This window comes from Nematolebias whitei, chromosome 13 (assembly GCF_014905685.2).
Source record: "Nematolebias whitei isolate Nwh7 chromosome 13, NemWhi1, whole genome shotgun sequence".
Classification (NCBI taxonomy): domain Eukaryota; kingdom Metazoa; phylum Chordata; class Actinopteri; order Cyprinodontiformes; family Rivulidae; genus Nematolebias; species Nematolebias whitei.
The window spans coordinates 35,342,027-35,360,661 of record NC_056510.1 but is presented as its reverse complement, the minus strand read 5'-3'; the positions used below and the strand labels follow the sequence as shown (position 1 = coordinate 35,360,661).

Here is an 18,635-nt window from a genome sequence, read left to right as displayed (position 1 = left end):
TGGATGGATGGATGGATGGATGGATGGATGGATGGATGGATGGATGGATGGATGGCGAAGGAGGAGACCGTCAAACACAGCAGGAGTGCTCAGTTCAGGTGAACTCCTGCCTGTTTGCTTCAGATCAGCTGTTCAAATCTCTGCAGGTTCAAATAAAAGGTGCACCAGGACTTTCAGCTGAATCTCTCGGGCCACAGTTGTACGGACGATAAACGATAACTGCTAAAAGATAACTGATGACTGATAATTGATAACTGTCTTTTCTGAATTTTTGACTGTTTTTGTGTCGCTTCATCCTAGAACCAAAAAATTATAACATAATAACAGTTGAGCAGATTCTAGTAATCTTTTCTTAGGATCCATTAAAGATCAAATGCAATTGGAAATTCTTCTCAACTTCCAGTATGAATTTAAACAAACACTATATGAACTTAACATTGTAAAATTTGTTTAGGAAATTTAATGTTCAAGGACACCACTTAAGAAAAAAATTGTTTAATATGAAAAGTAAGAAGTGAAAAATGTACAAAAATAAAAACTACTGCGTCCAACTAATGATTGTGTCTGTCCCTTGTCTCACGGGCTCATCCAGAAGAAGACACAAGTGTTGTTCCTGCTGTGTCCGCTTCAGTTCTTCATGTTCATTCAGTGATGAAATAAGACTTTTCTTTACTGGACTCTTTTCTCTTTCTCTTCACTAGAGAGAAGAAACAGGTGGTTAATTCAAGCTACATACTGTTTTTGAATAAATGCATGAAACAAAGAAAGGTGCTGCTAACAGCTATAATAGATATATTAATAATAATAAACTGATCAAATAAGAAAATGAAAAATAAATTGATTTAAAAATAATGAAAATGATAATAATGGATATATGAATCAGAAAGTATTATACAGATGCAGATATTCTTTGTCATTCGCACCACATGTGGTCCATGTGGTGGATGATCAAAATTATGTTCACAGGGTCCCAGTTACATCCAACAATAAATTATAAAAGAAAAAACAGTAATAAGATCTAAGATATGAACTAATAAAAACATCAACTAAAAATATAAGCTCTAATAGCATAAAAACATTAAACACAATACGCAGAACAGCAGCACGGACATGAGTCTGTGTGAACAGACGAGCACGAATGAACACAGCAACATGAAACAGATCAGCAGCAACATGAAACTGATCAGCAGCAACATGAAACTGATCAGCAGCTACATGATGTGATTCTTCACAGTGTTATATATTCATGAGGCTGCACAAACTCAAGTTCATGTTGCTGTTTGACGTATTGTTTTGATTGTTTACTGCTATTAGTGCTTAGTGTTTTATTAGTAGATGTTTTTTAGTTGATATTTTTCTTAATTCATATCTTAGATCTTATTACTGTTTTTATTTTACGTTTTGTTGTCTGTAACTGGGACCCTGTGTACATAATTTCATCCCAATTCAGTATTTATTCAACATTTTAGTTTTTTACTTTAAAAATAAAATAAATCAAGTCCTTATCGGCACGAATAAAGTGATGTGGAACAGTTGCATCTGTTCTTACCGAGCACAGAAGCTGCAGCGTTGTGCTGCTCTGTGAGGTGCAGCTGGGCTGTGATGGAGCTCTGTGAGGTGCAGACTCCTCTGATGGAGCAGGAGCCTGGAGGCTTGGAGGGTTTAATGTGGAGTTTAGAGATGAACCTTCACGCGCTGAAAGACGTTCTGGATAAAATACAGTGAGAAACGGGACCGGAGGACAGTTAGCGTTTATGCAAATTAGCTTAGCATCGTAGCACCGACGTTGTACTATTATGGCGTCAGCCTCTTTTGTTAGTTAAAAATATGTTCAGAACCGATGGGATGAGTAATTTAAAATATGTTTAAAGTTAGAAAACACTCACCATCTTCTATAAATGGTTCAAGTAGAGCAGTAGTCGTGTCCAAACCACCCTCCAATCCTCCATCTAGCTCGCTTTGACTTTTTTCGTCGGCCACCAAGCACAACAACACCTGCACTTCTGCATTTGACCACGGCTTTGATATTATTGTTGTTGTATAGCTTCAAAATACTAAAAGATACGCTCCTCGAGTTATCGCTAATGGCAAGCGGTAGAGAAAAAATGGTGGATCGGGTTGTTTGGAAAGACTCCACAGACTCCTCCCCCCGACCAATCAGTGACCGACAGTGTTTCTGACGTCACGGCGCGGCTCGCTCAGAACCCTTGAGAAGCCGGGCCAGAATTTAGCGAGGCGAGCCGGTTTCTGGAACAGTGGAAAGACCTCAAACGCGCTTCAACCCGGAAATATCCGACCCGCGCCGTGACGGTGGAAAAGGGGCATAAATTGACCCTAGGTGTGAATGAGAGTGTGTATGGTTGTTTGTCTCGTTTGTCTCTATGTGTCCCTGTGATGGACTTGCGACCCGTCCAGGGTGTACCCCGCCCCTCGCACAGTGATTGCTGGACATGGGCACCAGCGACCCCCATGACCCAAAATGGAATAAGCGGGTAAAGATAATACCATACCAGATTATTTATAAAGCACTTTAAACAGTGACAAAGCACACCAAAGTGCTGTACAGGGACAAACAGAGCAAGCACATAGCAACAGATTACATAACAGGACACCAAAAAGTAGAAACCGACAAAAACAATAATGGATAACAACAACAACCGCAACATGACCAACACAGTGTGATTCACACAGACTCAGCACAGATCACACAGTGCTGAAAGCCAGGGAATAGAAGTGTGTTTTTAAGCGAGATTTAAAAACTGTGAGGGAGGGGGCCTGTCTAACGAGCAGAGGTAACTCATTCCAAAGTCTTGGGCCTGCTACAGAGAAGGCCCTGTCACCTCTGCGCTTGAGACGGGTTCCTGGGACTGTGAGGAGCAACTGGTCTGCTGATCTGAGAGAACGTGGTGGGACATACGGCTGGAGCAGATCAGTAAGATAGGAGGGGGCAGAGCTGTTTAATGATTTATAGACATACAAGAGTATTTTGAATTTGATTCGAAGGTGAACCGGAAGCCAGTGTAGGGAGGCCAAAACAGGTGTAATGTGCTCCCTTTTGCTTGTGCTGGTCAAAAACCGGGCTGCTGCATTTTGGACCAGTTGGAGTCTAGCTATGGAGGTCTGACTGATACCAAAAAGGAGTGAGTTGCAATAGTAGAGCCTGGATGTAATGAATGCATGAATTACTGTCTCCAGGTTATTTTTGGACAATATGGGCTTCAGCTTAGACAGTCGCCTCAGCTGGAAAAAGCAGGATTTAACAATCATATTTACATGATTGTTGAGTTTCAGAGACGGGTCAAGTATCATTCCTAGATTAGTGACTCTTTGTTTCACTAACGGTGACAGAACGGATAGGTCGATGCAGTGGTTGGTGATTGTGTCATTGGGAGGAAAGAGCATAACTTCAGATTTCTTCTCGTTGAAACTCAAGAAATTTCAAGCCATCCAATCTCTGATGTCAGCCACGCAGTCCAGTAACGGTTGAATAGAGCGAGTGCCGTTGAGTCTGAGGGGGAAGTAGATTTGGCAGTCGTCGGCGTAGAAATTAAAAGGTATGTTATGTTTCCTGAAAATAGCACCTAGTGGCAGCAGGTATAAAGAAAATAAGAGGACCAAGGATGGACCCTTGCGGTACCCCCCATTTAAGCGCTGCCGAGGCTGAACTAAAATCTTTGATGGAGACACAAAAGGACCTGTCAGCGAGGTAAGATCTAAACCATTCGAGGGCTGACCCAGTGATGCCCACCCACTGCTCTAACCTCGCAATGAGGATCTCGTGGTCGATTGTATCAAAGGCAGATGTGAGGTCCAGTAAGAGAAGGAGCACAGAATCACCAGCGTCTGTGAATAGGAGAATGTCGTTAAAAACCTTGAGTAGAGCAGTTTCAGTGCTGTGGAGAGGTTTAAAGCCAGACTGGAATAGCTCTAAGATGGCATTATCCTCTAGAAAGCATTTCAGCTGGGACTCCACTATTTTTTCCAGCAGTTTAGCGACAAATGGGAGTCTGGAGACAGGCCGGAAGTTGGACATGACTGAGGGGTCAAGGCTAGGTTTTTTCAGGAGAGGTTGGACAGCAGTTTAAAAGTTATTGGCACCACACCTGAGGCTAAGCTGCTGTTCACAATGCCAAGAACAGGAGGGCCAAGAACAGGAAGAAGCTCCTTAAGGAGTCGAGGGGGGACAACGTCAAAAGGGGAGCCAGATGGCTTCATGCCGCACATGACCTGCTCCAGGGAAGACAGAGAGATGGGCTCGAAGTGGTCCAGAACAGCAACACAATGAGATGGGATGGACGGATCATGAGCAGGTGGAGAAATGAGTGCCCGGGTGTTTGCAACTTTTTTAGAAAAGAAATGGAGGAAGTTTTCACACAGCTCAGTTGAGGCTTGTAGAGGTGAAGGTTCACTGAGGTGTAGAACTGAGTTCAGGGTGGAAAAAAGGGCTCGGGGGTTGTGGGAGTTTGAGGCAATTATCGCAGAAAAGAACTTCGATTTGGCGGCTTTAACTGCCTTCTGATAATGACGCCAACTCTCCTTTAGGATTTGAAAAGAAACCTGCAGCCTGTCTTTCCTCCACCTGCGTTCTGCTCTCCTACACTGCTGTCTAACAGCTTGAGTGACGTCATTAAGCCATGGTTCTGATAAAAGTTTTGTTTTCCTGGTTTTAACGGGAGCAACACGGTCCAGAATATTTAAGCAAACGGAGTTAAGCTGAGAGGTTAGCTCCTCGGTGGAGAGAGACACTGAGAGCTGATCGATCCTCTCAGAGCTAAAAGCTTCAGTAAAACGTGCAGCAGTGAAACGGTTAATGGCGCGTGAAGTACGTACAGAATCACATGACTTAGCAGTAGGACAAGGCGGGATGATATCAAACAAGACAGGCATGTGGTCTGAGAGAACGTTGTCACCGATTACCAGATTACAAACAGAGACATCACGTGTTAAAATGAGATCCAGAGTGTGACCGTGTTGTTGGGTGGGAGCATTTACATGTTGAGTTAAATTAAATGAGTCCAACAAATCAAGGAAGTCCTTCACTAACGGCTTCTCCTGACAACAGACGTGAATATTAAAGTAACCAACAATAATAAAGTGATCATATCTTGGTGTGATGTAAGCCAGAAAATCAGAGAATTCACTTATGAAGTCCTTGGAACGAGGGGGGCGATAAACAATCGCACACAGAACGGGACGAGAATGTCCGAGTTCAAAAGCACTCAGCTCAAAACTGGAGCAGGGCATGAGGGTGGACAACTGTTTACAGGAAAAGTTTGATTTAAATACAGTTAATATGCCACCACCCCGCCGACCTGATGGCCGCGGGGCATTAAAACACAGACAGTCCGGAGGTAAAAGTTCCACCAAGGCGCTTGAATCACCCAAAGGCAACCAGGATTCAGTGAGAAAAAGAAAATCTAGTCCCTCGTCTTTAAAAAAGTCATTTAGGATAAAAGTCTTTTTGGCAACAGACCTTGTGTTGATGAGGCACGTCCTGATCTGGTCCGAAGCAGAACCAGCCATGGTGGGGGTGGTGCACGCCAACGGTTGCAGATTTTCAAAAACAGCACCTGCAGGACGGTCCAAGCGCCGGGCCGGGAGACAACACCCATATCTTCCCTGGTCCGGGTACGTAGGAAGCTGGCTGTGGAAACGTTGACCACGCAGAGCTTTGAGTTTTACCAGCCGGCCGGCACGTTTTCCCCGGCGTCTGGATCGATATCGCCGAGGAGGCAGGCTTGGGGCCCAGCGTAAACAAGCAGGCACGTCTGCCAGAAGGGGTGGAAGAGGGGGGTGTCCCGAGTCACGATCAAAATGGTCCGAATCAGCGACAGCAGAAACAGACAATCGAAGATCGAGGAGCTGTTGTCAGTCATACACAAGCAGCGAGTTGATATCCCAGACAAAAAACGAAAAAAGCAGAAATAATCCTAACAGTATCGTCAGAGGTAGATTGCAGGCCATGTACACGGGCGCCATCTTACCGGAAGTAATATTGGATGGATGGGTGGATTAGTAGAACGCCATTTTCTTTCCTGGTTTCTAGATTCCTGCTTTAAAGTACGTAACTCTGAATTGAACCAAAGAGCCAGTTTCCTCTGATTGATTACTTTCTTTTTCAGTGGAGCAATTTTATCAAGTGAAGTTTGCATTGAAGTTGTAAGATGATCAACTAGATGATCTAAGTCACTGTTCTCTGATGCATTACTCTGCAAGACAAAGGAAAACATTGATGGAAGAGATTGTTTAAATTTGGTTACAGCATTTTCTGATAAGCACCTGCTGAGATGAAATTTACTCTGACTGTTTAGTCATTTAATGTAAACTCAAAGGTTTTTAAAAAATGGTGGGACAGAATAGGATTTTGAGGAACTATTACCAAGTCCTTAATCTCTATACCATAGGTCAGAACTAAATCAAGAGTGTGATGATAAGAATGAGTAGATGTGCGGACGTTTTGGGTAAAACCAAATGAGTCTATAAATTATTAAAGGCTATGCTTAAACTATTACTCTCAACATCCACATGAATATTGAAATCACCCATTATGATGATTTTATCAGTATTTAATAGTAAGTCAGTTAAGAATTCTGACAGAAACTGACAGTAAGCTCCTGGTGGACGATATAGAACAACTAGTAAAAGTAGCTTTTCTGATTTCATTTTTGGATGAGAAAGACTGAGGGACAGTGATTCAAAAGAATCATAACTAATAACTGGTTTGACATTAATCACTAATCCTGACTGAAAAATAGAAGCTACTCCTCCACCTCGGCCAGTTGTTCTAGGAACATGAAAATTTAAATAATTAACAGGAGTGGATTCATTTATACTAACAAAATCCTCCTGTTGTAGCCAAGTTTCTGTCAGACAGAATAAATCAATATGATGATCAGTTATCAGTTCATTAACTAACAGGGTTTTAGAAGAAAGAGATCTGATGTTCAATAATCCACATTTAATGATTTTATGATTTTGCTCTGGTAAAGTAACTGTGTTTATTTTAATAAGATTTTTATGGTTTATATTTTTAGAGCTGATTTTTGGTTTATTTAATTTGATCCGTGGGCGAGTTGACACTGTTTCAATGGGGGTGTGGGTGGGTGGGTCACAGAGGAGAATCAGCAGAGAGGTGTGGAGGACTACAACTCTGCTTCCTGGACTGGACCCTGGGTTGTCAATATTTTGGGGGATAAACAAAATCAGACATATTTCTAGAAAGAAGAGCGGCTCCGTCCAAAGTGGGGTGGAAAAAGTTAGACTGAGACACACCTTTGCTATAATTTCAAGCAAACAAATAATTGTTTTTAATTGTTAATCTTTTTAAATTCTTATTAAAATCCTCCTCTGCATGCTCATGCGGCCGCCATTTGGCAGCCAATCGATTTTTGGCACAACACTGGCCCACATTTCCAGGTTCAGCTCACATTTCCAAGTTGTCAGCAGTGACGCGTAACAAACGTGACACGTGATGCATAATCGATGCAACGGATATGGCGAAGCGACGTATTTATGGATTTTTCCACTTTATTAGAAATATTTGTACTGATGCGACTTATAGGGCGGTGCGATGTTTACGGTGGAAAATATGGTATACAAATCAAAACGTGTTATACTCAATCTAATTCCAGCAGGTCAGCTTTAACTGCATTTTGTTTTACAGGTAAGCTGCTAGTCTCCCATCAAGCATTGTCACCTTCTTTGTTGCCATGGAAGCTGGTGTTCGTATTAGAGGAGTCCCAATAAGGTCCAGGGCCTCAGTTCGAAAAGAGGTTTGTCTGCCAGCTTTTGCTAATGCACTTAAACTGAAGTCTTTACTCTTGCACACATTTTGTTAATGTCTCCTTTCTAAAGCAAGTTCCTAAGTTAAATAAAACGCCTCATAAATCAATATGCAATTACAAAGTGAACATAGTTTTGATCTATGGATCTACTGATATATATTTATTGATCAATACAAACAGATCTCTCTTATAAATGAGTCCTCGAGGCTCACTGAGACTAACTTGTATAAATAAAGGTTGAATGAATGAATGTGTACAATACACCAATTGATGCAAACCATAGATCAATAGAAATGTACCATGGATGGATTGATTTCTACCATAAATCAATAGATACCATAGATCAATAGATATCATAGATTGATCGATAACAACTTCAGATGTATTTATACAGATCATGGATCGATTGATATGGACCGTCGATCGATTTATACAGACTGGAGATCGATTAACTTATACAAACGTTAGATTAATCATTCAGTACATGTCTTAAAACGATCAATATAAACTTTAGATTGATCAATTCAAATTTTAGATCCATCGATTGATACAAACTTTAGATCGATCGATCAACACAAACCTTAAATAGATTGGTCAATTTGTTTAAACATAAAATAGATTGATCGATGGATATGAATCTTGAATAAATTCCTCTGTTAAAACGTATTATTGTTGTAACTTTATTTTGTTTTTATGCTTATGGTATGTAAAAATGCAAATTGCTGAAGTGATTTAAGTATCAATTTAAATAAATGTCAGCTGCTTGGGAAATTGATGCAACAAAATGCACACAATGGTTTGTTGTGAATCTTTTTGTCAAGCAAGCTACCATAACAAATATATACAATAACCCTGGCTTGTTAATGCTAAGATTATGATATGTGTGTGTTTTCAGGCTGTGCATGACTGTGGGGCACAGTATACAAAAAGCCTTTTCAGAAATAAAAAGGAGTTGTGCAGTGTTGGCCTGGAGCTTCCAACCAGAGACACCACAAGGCTGACAGAGGTTTGTCCCACCAGCAGCAATGTCAACTCATGAATGAAGCTCGAGGACATTCAAACATGACAAAAATTATACTGACCATCAAATGTGTTCTTCCAGATTCAATTTGTGTGTCTGCCAGAACAAAGTGAGGGAGACAGTATCACCCAGCAGGTAGGTTTCCTTAAGGTTTATCCTAAAAGTTTAAAAACAAAACCACTTGAGTTTTATTCTGTAGTTGAAGACATTTCTTTCTCATCCCACAAGCTTTTTTTATTTGAAATTGGAGAGTTTGCACTTGCAAGCTTTAAACTCCACAATATTTATTTTATTCCCCTTCCTCCTGAGGATCATTAAGATGCTTATTAGCCTGGATCACAAAATAAATTAATTCAACCTTTATTTAAACAGATAAATCACATTGAGCCTCGAAGACTCATTTACAAGAGAGACCTGTTTGGACAAACAAAAACAGTGGTTAGAAAAGGAAAGAAAGCATTAGGAGAGATGGTATTAAAAAAAAAAAAAAGATCTCTCACGCCATGTCCTAGACGGGGCATGATTTGAGGCATCAAAAAAACCTACCACAGCAAAGCAACAAACAGACGTTATACATTTACATATAGGCCGGTGAAAACATTGAATTTTTAAGGGAAAGTCATAGCATAGTCCAGAGCCCCCTCTCAGCCATTGTCCAGATAAACGATGACATTCATCTTCAGCTCAGTTGAGGTTCTGTCACATGTCCACGGCCTTGGGGAAGGGAGGGGTGAGGAAACAGTCAAAGCATCTTTGTTGTTTTCAAAACATTCCAGGAGTTGAGATAAGTCCGGCATCAAGGCCACAATTTGGGTCAGGCAGAACTCGTGAATTGCTGTTTCTGCCTTTTTTAAAGTCTCGCTGGAATATATTCCTCTGATGGAAACTCCAAAACAACCGAATTGATCCTTTACACCAAAAGTCGAGCTCACAGCTTCTCCAAGATTATTCCCACCATTCATGAGTGCTGCCAGTGAGTTCACAGTCCTGATAACAGCCTGCTCCAGCTCCCTGCTGCAGCTTTCCAAATTCAGTCTGAGCACTGTCGAGCTTCGACACATCCACACGAATTTGTAGACAATCCAAGATTTCACCAACCCAAACAGCAGAATCTAGTTGTCATCATGAATCCAATCTGTTTTCGTCGAGGTAAGAGGGTCCTCCTTACCCTGACTCCTGTCGGGAGAAGTTGATCAATTTTGTTGAGAGACCAGCTGATCCTTCCAATTAAGAGGTATGCAGAAAAAAAAGAGGCTTTTTAAGGGTTCACAGGACGAAAGAATGCAAGCAGGGAAGCGGGGGAGGTATGGAGCGCCGGGAAACACGTCTGTCTTAACCGGAGTACAGAGGGGAAAAAAAAAAGTTTGGGTCACATGCATTAAGGTGAGAAATAAAGGGACAATGACTAGGTATCAAGCTTAATGCTTCATTGTACGTTTTACAAACGTGAAATTTGAGACGTATTCTGTACAAAGATTAAATTAAATAAAAAGTTGGTCTTTCTTTGTTGAAATATTAATGGCACTTTCCCACTGTCGGAACTCATCGGTTCTGCACCACATCGCACCAGTTAAGGGCCCGCCCACTGCCGGCACCTACCCCCACTCAGCCTGGTTTATGGGACCACCTTGTTCATGGTTCCAAGCGGACTTCTCCGATGTACAATTTTGACGTAAGCGAACCACATCCGTTGATTGCCCAACAGAGCCACATCACTGGATGACCCACCCGTCGTGGTGATGGACGGCGCCTCAAGAAATGAGCGCATTTCAGAGAGATATAAGAGATTATTGTGCAGCATGGCTACGCTTGAATTTATAAGCAATGCAGAGATAAGCTAAAGAAATTGAAGTCATATTATAGGGCGAGTAAGGACCACAATGTGCGGAGTGGCTCGAACACAATGACCAGTTACAGTACCACCCATTTTGCATTGATGATCCTGCCCGCAGAGCAGTGAAACAAGTCACAGTGACAAATCACCGACAACTGAGAATAGTCAATAAAACGAGAGCTGAGTGGAGTCACACTTACCAATGCAATGGCAAAGTGGCTTAAGTGCCCACCCCCAAACTGTTTGTCTAAAGCCAGGTTGCAGAGTTCTGTGCTGCATGCTAATTGGCTTTACCATTTAATTTGTCTTCCACTCTGTGTTTACTTTATCCGTCCAGGCTCTGTCATCTCTTCCAGGTGGTCTGTGTGAGCTCCTCAGGTCTCTTCACGTTCATAGCCTGAAGAATGATGAAGTTCTGTTGCTCAAAGACTCTTGCAGGCTGGCAGAGCACAGGGACACTGAGCCTCAGGTAGGTGTCACATGTCTCTTATTAAAGATATTTGCTCTGTCAGTGTTCAAGAAATCAGCAGAAATCAGTAAAGTGAGGGCAGACCAAAATGGAAATAGAAAAAAGCAATTGGGCTAGGGTCAAATTTTTCTGTGCTCATAATCTATTTATCGTTAGAATGTTGCATTTGAACTACTATTTTCCTTTAATTTTCTTTTACATTCATCTGCTGTATTGATTTCAAAATAGATAAATCTAGCAACAACTGAGAAGAGTCGATAAAACTTACAACATACAACATTGTAACAATTTGCAACATCGTAAAACTTGCAGAAAAAAATTATTTGCCACATTAAATCAACTAGACCTTCATCAGGTCTTTCTAACAGTGTTGAGTTAGGTCCTCAGGATGGATTCTTCTTTGTTGAAGTGTTTCATCTTTTATCCAAAAGACTTCTTCAGTTGGAGGAGCTGCAAAAAAACTGAAAGGCTCAACATACTCCATCTGAAGCCAAACAGTTGACTTGAAGTCATATGGATGTGAGACGGTCGTCTTCACACATCTTTCATAGTCCACGAGATGCAAGGATTCATGGTTCTTTATTTGTCATACATACCACATGTGGTACTTGTGGTGGAACGAAATTGTGTACACAGGGTCCCAGCTATATCAAACAAAAGTATAAAATGTAAAAGAAAAACAGTAATAAGATCTAAGATATGAACTAAGAAAAATGTTAACTAAAAATACACAGACATCACAGACTTCTACACCTCCAGATGCAGGAAGAGGGCCACCTGCATCATGAAGGACCCCACTCATCCAGCACACACACTTTTTGCCCTGCTGCCCTCAGGAAGGAGGTTAAGTGTAGAACCACTAGACTGAGGAACAGCTTATACCCTGAGGCTGTTAGACTCATGAATATCTAACCAGGATAATCTCTGTGAAAAAAATCACATCATGTTGCTGCTGATCTATTTCATGTTGCTGCTGATCTGTTTCATGTTGCTGCTGATCTATTTCATGTTGCTGTGTTCTTTCGTACTCATCTGCTCAAACAGACTCATGTTCATGCTGCTGTTCGGCGTATTCTTTTTATGCTATTAATGCTTAGCATATTTTTGTTAATGTTTTTCTTAGTTCATATCTTAGATCTTATTACTGTTTTTCTTTTACATGGGGCCCTCTGTACAAAATTTACACCAGCAGCAGTCCAGTCCTTTTTGTCTTTAGCCCAGGCGCTTCTGACGCTGTCTCTTGTTCAAGAGTGGCTTGACACAAGGAATGCGACAGCTGAAACCTATGTCTTGTGTACGGCTGTGCATGGTGGTTCTTGACGCACTGACTCCAGCTGCAGTCCACTCTGTGAATCTCCCCCACATTTTGGAATGGATTTTGTTTCACCATCTTCACAGGGTGTGGTTATCCCTATTGCTTGTACACTTTTTTCTACCACATCATTTCCATCCCTTCCCCTCTCTATTAATGTGCTTGGACACAGAGCTCTGTGAACAGCCTGCCTCTTTAGCAATGACCTTTTGTGTCTTGCCCTCCTTGTGCAAGGTGTCAGTGGTTGTCTTTTGGACAACTGTCAAGTCAGCAGTCTTCCCCATGATTGTGTAGCCTACAGAACTAGACTGAGAGACCATTTAAAGGCCTTTGCAGGTGTTTTGAGTTAATTAACTGATTAGAGTGTGGCACCAGGTGTCTTCAATATTGAACCTTTTCACAGTATTCTTGTTTTCTGAGATACTGAATTTAGGGTTTTCATCAGTTGTCAGTTATAATCATCAACATTAAAAGAAATAATCATTTGAAATATATTAGTCTGTGTGTAATGAATGAATATATATTTCACTTTTTGAATGGAATTACTGAAATAAATCAACTTTTTCATGATATTGTAAGTCTGAGCCTCCACAAACTGTGAACTTGAACTGATTGAGTACAGTTTTAAAGGAACATACAGATCCAGAAGACGACTCCTCAGCTGAGGAGAATCATGAGATTCCAAATGAAACTCCCACAAGAGAAAATCAAAGTTCATGCTCAATAATCCAGGTAGCAAAGTAAGTCCAGAGGACATGACTTAACTTTGTTGGATTCCACCAGTTTTTGTGCTAACTGAACTGCTGCGCAGTAGTTTTATGTGCCTCTGAATCTTGAAGATGTGATGATGCACAACACTCTTCTTGAAACTGGCTCAGACTTGACAGTCATGTCCACTGATCTTTTTGAATCCTTATGTTGCACTACAGACTTTGCAAACAAAGAACTGAAAGTTCAGTCTTGCAACATGAACATATGTCTGGTGGGTGGCTGTAGCTGAGCGGTTAGATCAGTCGTCCTCCAATGCAAGAGTTGGGGGTACGAATCCACCAGCAGTCACATGCCGAAGTTTCCCTGGGCAAGACACTGAACCCTCATTGCCTCTGATGTGTGTCCCATCAGTGTATGAATGCGATAAAGCTCTGATTAATCTCTTTAGAATGATTTGTTCAATTAGCTTTGTAGATCTAGTAGTGCTGTATGAATGGGTAAATGAGGACACAGATTCTAGTGTAAAGCGCTTTAAGTATCTCAATAAGATAGAAAGACGTTATATAAGTACAGTCCATTTACCATTTACTCTTCGGTTTGGCAGCACTGTGGCTTAGGGGTTAGCACTGTTGCCTTACAGCAAGAAGGTTCTGGGTTCAATCCCTAGTTTGAACCTGGGGTCTTTCTGTGTGGAGTTTGCATGTTCTCCTTGTGTTTGCGTGGGTTGGCTCTGGCTACTTTGTTTTCCTCCCACAATCCAAAAAACATGCATGTTAGGCTGCCAATAGGCCCAGACCTCCCTTGCAAAAGAGATGTGTGATATCAATGGGTTTGCCTGGTTAAATAAGTTATTAAAATAAAATAAATACATTTTGTCCTCAGTGGCACTAATACATATTTCCATAGGTCATATGACACTGTACATCTCGTAACTTGATTTGATCTCTCCTTTCATGATTTTCTTGACAACATTTAATCCGTTTTCAAACCCTAAAGATGTGGGTGCAGGTACATGAACCTCTGCAAATTTCTTTACCTTAGCAGTTCCATCCACGTTGTTATGTGCTGGAGGCCACAGTGAACTCGGACACTAACTGAACTGAGTCCTAAGATCAGACAGGCGATGACCAAGTAAAAGATGCTCCCTTCAAGATTGTGGTAGCAAACACTCAGCCAAAACAACCATTTTGCCAACACAACCCTTTTTGTCACCTGGACCCACTGACATCTAAGCCCATGATGCTTCTCAGATGTGACCTTTGACCCCAATATTTTGATAAACGCACTAATAAAGCACAGAAAGGTCCCATAACCATAAGTAAAGCATCTGATAGAACAGAAACAAAATACAGTGTCATTTCAAACGCCCCTGCATTCCCCGATGAAGATCTCATCAGGCTTCACTCTCTTGATCCTGCAATCAACAAAATCATTCTTTATCTCTCTGACCCTATCAAAAACAAACCATCTATGTTGGACCTTGACAACCTTTCCGACTTGCATGTTCTCTAAAAAGTGCATTCCTCAGTTATGATCAAGGGCATTCTCATGTACATGTATGTTTCTGATGCAACCACTTCACCTGTGCGTGGTTCCACGCAAACACCGGCAGATTAGGGATGGACAGTGCCCATTACCTCTCTGCTAGACACAAAAGTGTCAAAGCAACATTCAATATTTTAAAACGGGTCTGGAATGCGTGAGGATTTCACAAGTTATATAAAGACATGTTCAAAATGCTGTCAATTAGAAAATTTAAAACATAATTTACACAGAAAATATGAGTTGTCCCAAATAGGAGGTCCCTTATCTCATAAGAAAATGTTTTTAACAATCATCATGAACCTTTTAGTTTTCATAACCACAACAACCTTTCCCAAGAATCTGTAACTTGGTCCAGACTCGGGAATCATTCTTAAAGATCAACCAGGTTCACTAATTACTGACTGTCACTTACACACTTAAAGATTAGTTGTAAGATTGACCCTGAGGTAGTCTGCCAAATAGTCTGCCATCAGCAACTGTCCTCTATCGGCAATCTCACATCTGCAGAAAGATGCAGCTGGATCAAATAAATCATTGGAAATACAGAACTAGACATCTCACACATGCTAGACAAATTACAGCAATTCACAGTAACCCAAACTGCACTTGGTACTGGAAAAAGAGCAAATTGCTTCCTCTGAGAAATATTTAAAGTGGCTATGGTCCTTGGTACACTGTTTAATCTAGATGTTTTGTCTGTTAACTTGGTTAACTTTGCTCCTATCAAATGCCATAGGGGAGCTACAACAATAACTCCCTGAAAAGCAAAATCAACAAAAATGCTTAGGGAAAAACCCTAGAGACTTTGTCCACGTCAATGATGTGACTCTTTACCATCAGATCCAAAACATTTTCATTATTTGTAAGCCTTAATCACCAAAATTACAAGAAATGGAGGCTTGAAATATTTCACTCTATGCATAATTAATCTACATTATGAGTTTTACTTTCTGCAGTGATTGATAAAAAAATTATTTTTAACTTTTTCACAATATTCTTTTTTTTTTTTTTTTTTTTATCTGTTCCTGTAGCAGTTTTGATCAGATCTCGAAAATTACATTATGCTCAATATTGTGACATCTTCCAACATGTTAGCACTCCAAGTATGCATTGTGGATGACTGTCAGCTACCACTGCACTAAAATTTAGCTCAGTATTTGTAAAATATGTAATTTTTGTGTGGTTAATGTTAATTAGCTGTGGGACATATATTTAAGTGCATCTTAATCAGTTGTAGATGTACATCCAATAATTATTTTCTGAATGTTTCAATACAAATCATCTAATAGTCCGAGACATTTTGCTAATAGACGGGCATAGTTTTTATAATAGTTATGGGTAATGCTTTATTAACTGATGTCTGGTCAGTTATACTTGGTGTACATGTTGAAGATCACTCTCAGCTACTACCACACCAATGTTAAGTTCAACTCAAGTTTGTCATTCACATCACATGTGGTACATGAGGTGGACCAAAATTAGGTACTCAAGGTCCCAGTTACACCCCAAAATAACAAAAATATAAAGTGTAAAAAGAAACGGTTTACACCAAGATATACACTAAACACTAATAATGTAACACAATACGGTGCAACAGCAGCATGAGATCATCAGCACAAATAATCAGCAGCACAGATAAGTCACATATCACCAATTAAAGTGGCATTACAATGATTTTCTTTTTTTCTTTAAGTTAAGCTCAGTAACTTTAAAATTGGCTGAAGTACAGCTATTTTTCTGTTACGATAGTTGTCTTTCTGTGGCAGCCTTCTTGAATTAGAAATGTTAATTGTTTTTAATTGTTAATTCCAAAAGTTATTCATATGTAAATGTTCACCATATGATTACCTTCCAAAATTTTAAATAAATTCTGTCCAGTGGCTCATGAGACATTTTGCCAACTGTACAGGTCCTTCTCAAAAAATTTGCATATTGTGATAAAGGTCATTATTTTCCATAATGTAATGATAAAAATGAAACACTCATATATTTCATATTCATTGCACACCAACTGAAATATTTCAGGTCTTTAATTGTTTTAATACTGAGGATTATGGCATACAGCTCATGAAAACCCAAAATGCCTGTCCCAAAAAATTAGCATATTTCACCCCACCAATGAAAGTCAAGTGTTTTTAATACAAAAAACGCCAACCTTCAAATAATCATGTTCAGTTATGCACTCAATACTTGGTCGGGAATCCTTTTGCATGAATGACTGCTTCAATGCGGCGTGGCATGGAGGCAATCAGCCTGTGGCACTGCTGAGGTGTTATGGAGGCCCAGGATGCTTCAATAGCGGCCTTAAGCTCATCCAGAGTGTTGGGTCTTGTGTCTCTCAACTTTCTCTTCACAATATCCCACAGGTTCTCTATGGGGTTCAGGTCAGGAGAGTTGGCAGGCCAATTGAGCACAGTAATGCCATGGTCAGTAAACCATTTACCAGTAATTTTGGCACTGTGAGCAGGTGCCAGGTCATGCTGAAAAATGAAATCTTCATCTCCATAAAGCTTTTTAGCAGATGGAAGCATGAAGTGCTCCAAAATCTCCTGATAGCTTGCTGCATTGACCCTGCCCTTGATATAACACAGTGGACCAACACCAGCAGCTCACATGGCACCCCAGACCATCATTGACTGTGAGTGCTTCACACTGGACTTCTGGTATTTTGGCATTTCCTTCTCCCCAGTCTTCCTCCAGACTCTGGCACCTTGATTTCCGAATGACATGCAAAATTTGCTTTCATCCGAAAAAAGTACTTTGGACCACTGAGCAACAGTCCAGTGCTGCTTCTCTGTAGCCCAGGTCAGGCACTTCTGCCGCTGTTTCTGGTTCAAAAGTGGCTTGACCTGGGGAATGTGGCACCTGTAGCCCATTTCCTGCACATGCCTGTGCACGGTGGCTCTGGATGTTTCTACACCAAACTCAGTCCACTGCTTCCGCAGGTCCCCCAAGGTCTGGAATCGGCCCTTCTCCACAATCCTCCTCAGGGTCCGGTCACCTCTTCTCGTTGTGCAGCGTTTTCTGCCACACTTTTCCCTTCCCACAGACTTCCCACTGAGGTGCCTTGATACAGCACTATAGGAACAGCCTATTCGTTCAGCAGTTTCTTTCTGTGTCTTACCCTCTTGCTTGAGGGTGTCAATGATGGCCTTCTGGACAGCAGTCAGGTCGGCAGTCTTACCCATGATTGCGGTTTTGAGTATTGAACAAGGCTGGGAGTTTTTAAAAGCCTCAGGAATCTTTTGCAGGTGTTTAGAGTTATGTCGTTGATTCAGAAGGTTAGGTTAATAGCTTGTTTAGAGAACCTTTTCATGATATGCTAATTTTTTGGGACAGGCATTTTGGGTTTTCATGAGCTGTATGCCATAATCATCAGTATTAAAACAATTAAAGACCTGAAATATTTCAGTTGGTGTGCAATGAATCTGAAATATATGAAAGTTTCATTTTTATCATTACATTATGGAAATAATGACCTTTATCACAATATGCTAATTTTTTGAGAAGGACCTGTATAGTGAAACAGACACAGGCAAAAACATCAGTCCTTTCATCTGTGGAAGCCGATAATTACAGTGGTATGAAAAAATGTTTCCATTTTCTCCTTTCCTGTGGCACTAAATTCTGACAGTAGTTGAATAAAACATTTTCCTGCTTGTTGGTCTTGTCTGTCTGACTGAAAAGCAGTCTTTCTCACGCTTTTTGGGAAAACGCAGGTGGGACAGACTGACATGTTGTTTTAGCTTCCCACTCTTGCAGCTTTGTCCTTCCTAGTTCTGAGTCTTGTTTGGGTTCATGGAGGCCCTGCAGCTCCGTCTGTGGGTTTGTCGTCCATTTCAGACAACAAGACCTCCCACTGATGGGGATTATAAAGAATGGCTTTGCAGAAACTTATTTTGAGTTTTGACAATTCACAATAAGAGCAAAGCCAACATGGTGCATATTTTAGCCCCCCC

The 18,635-nt window shown here is 40.8% G+C and overlaps 1 protein-coding gene across 2 annotated transcripts in view; it reads left to right on the top strand.

Moving 5' to 3' along the window:
- Positions 1–7,709: 7,709 nt before the first annotated feature.
- akap11 (A kinase (PRKA) anchor protein 11) overlaps positions 7,710–18,635 on the top strand; it is a 48,114-nt gene continuing 37,188 nt past the window's right edge. For both annotated transcript variants that reach the window (XM_037687074.1, XM_037687073.1), the window contains exons 1-4: positions 7,710–7,772; positions 8,680–8,790; positions 8,887–8,940; positions 10,977–11,108. In XM_037687074.1, coding sequence (XP_037543002.1) covers positions 7,710–7,772; positions 8,680–8,790; positions 8,887–8,940; positions 10,977–11,108 — 360 coding nt within the window. The remainder of the gene's footprint in view (positions 7,773–8,679; positions 8,791–8,886; positions 8,941–10,976; positions 11,109–18,635) is intronic.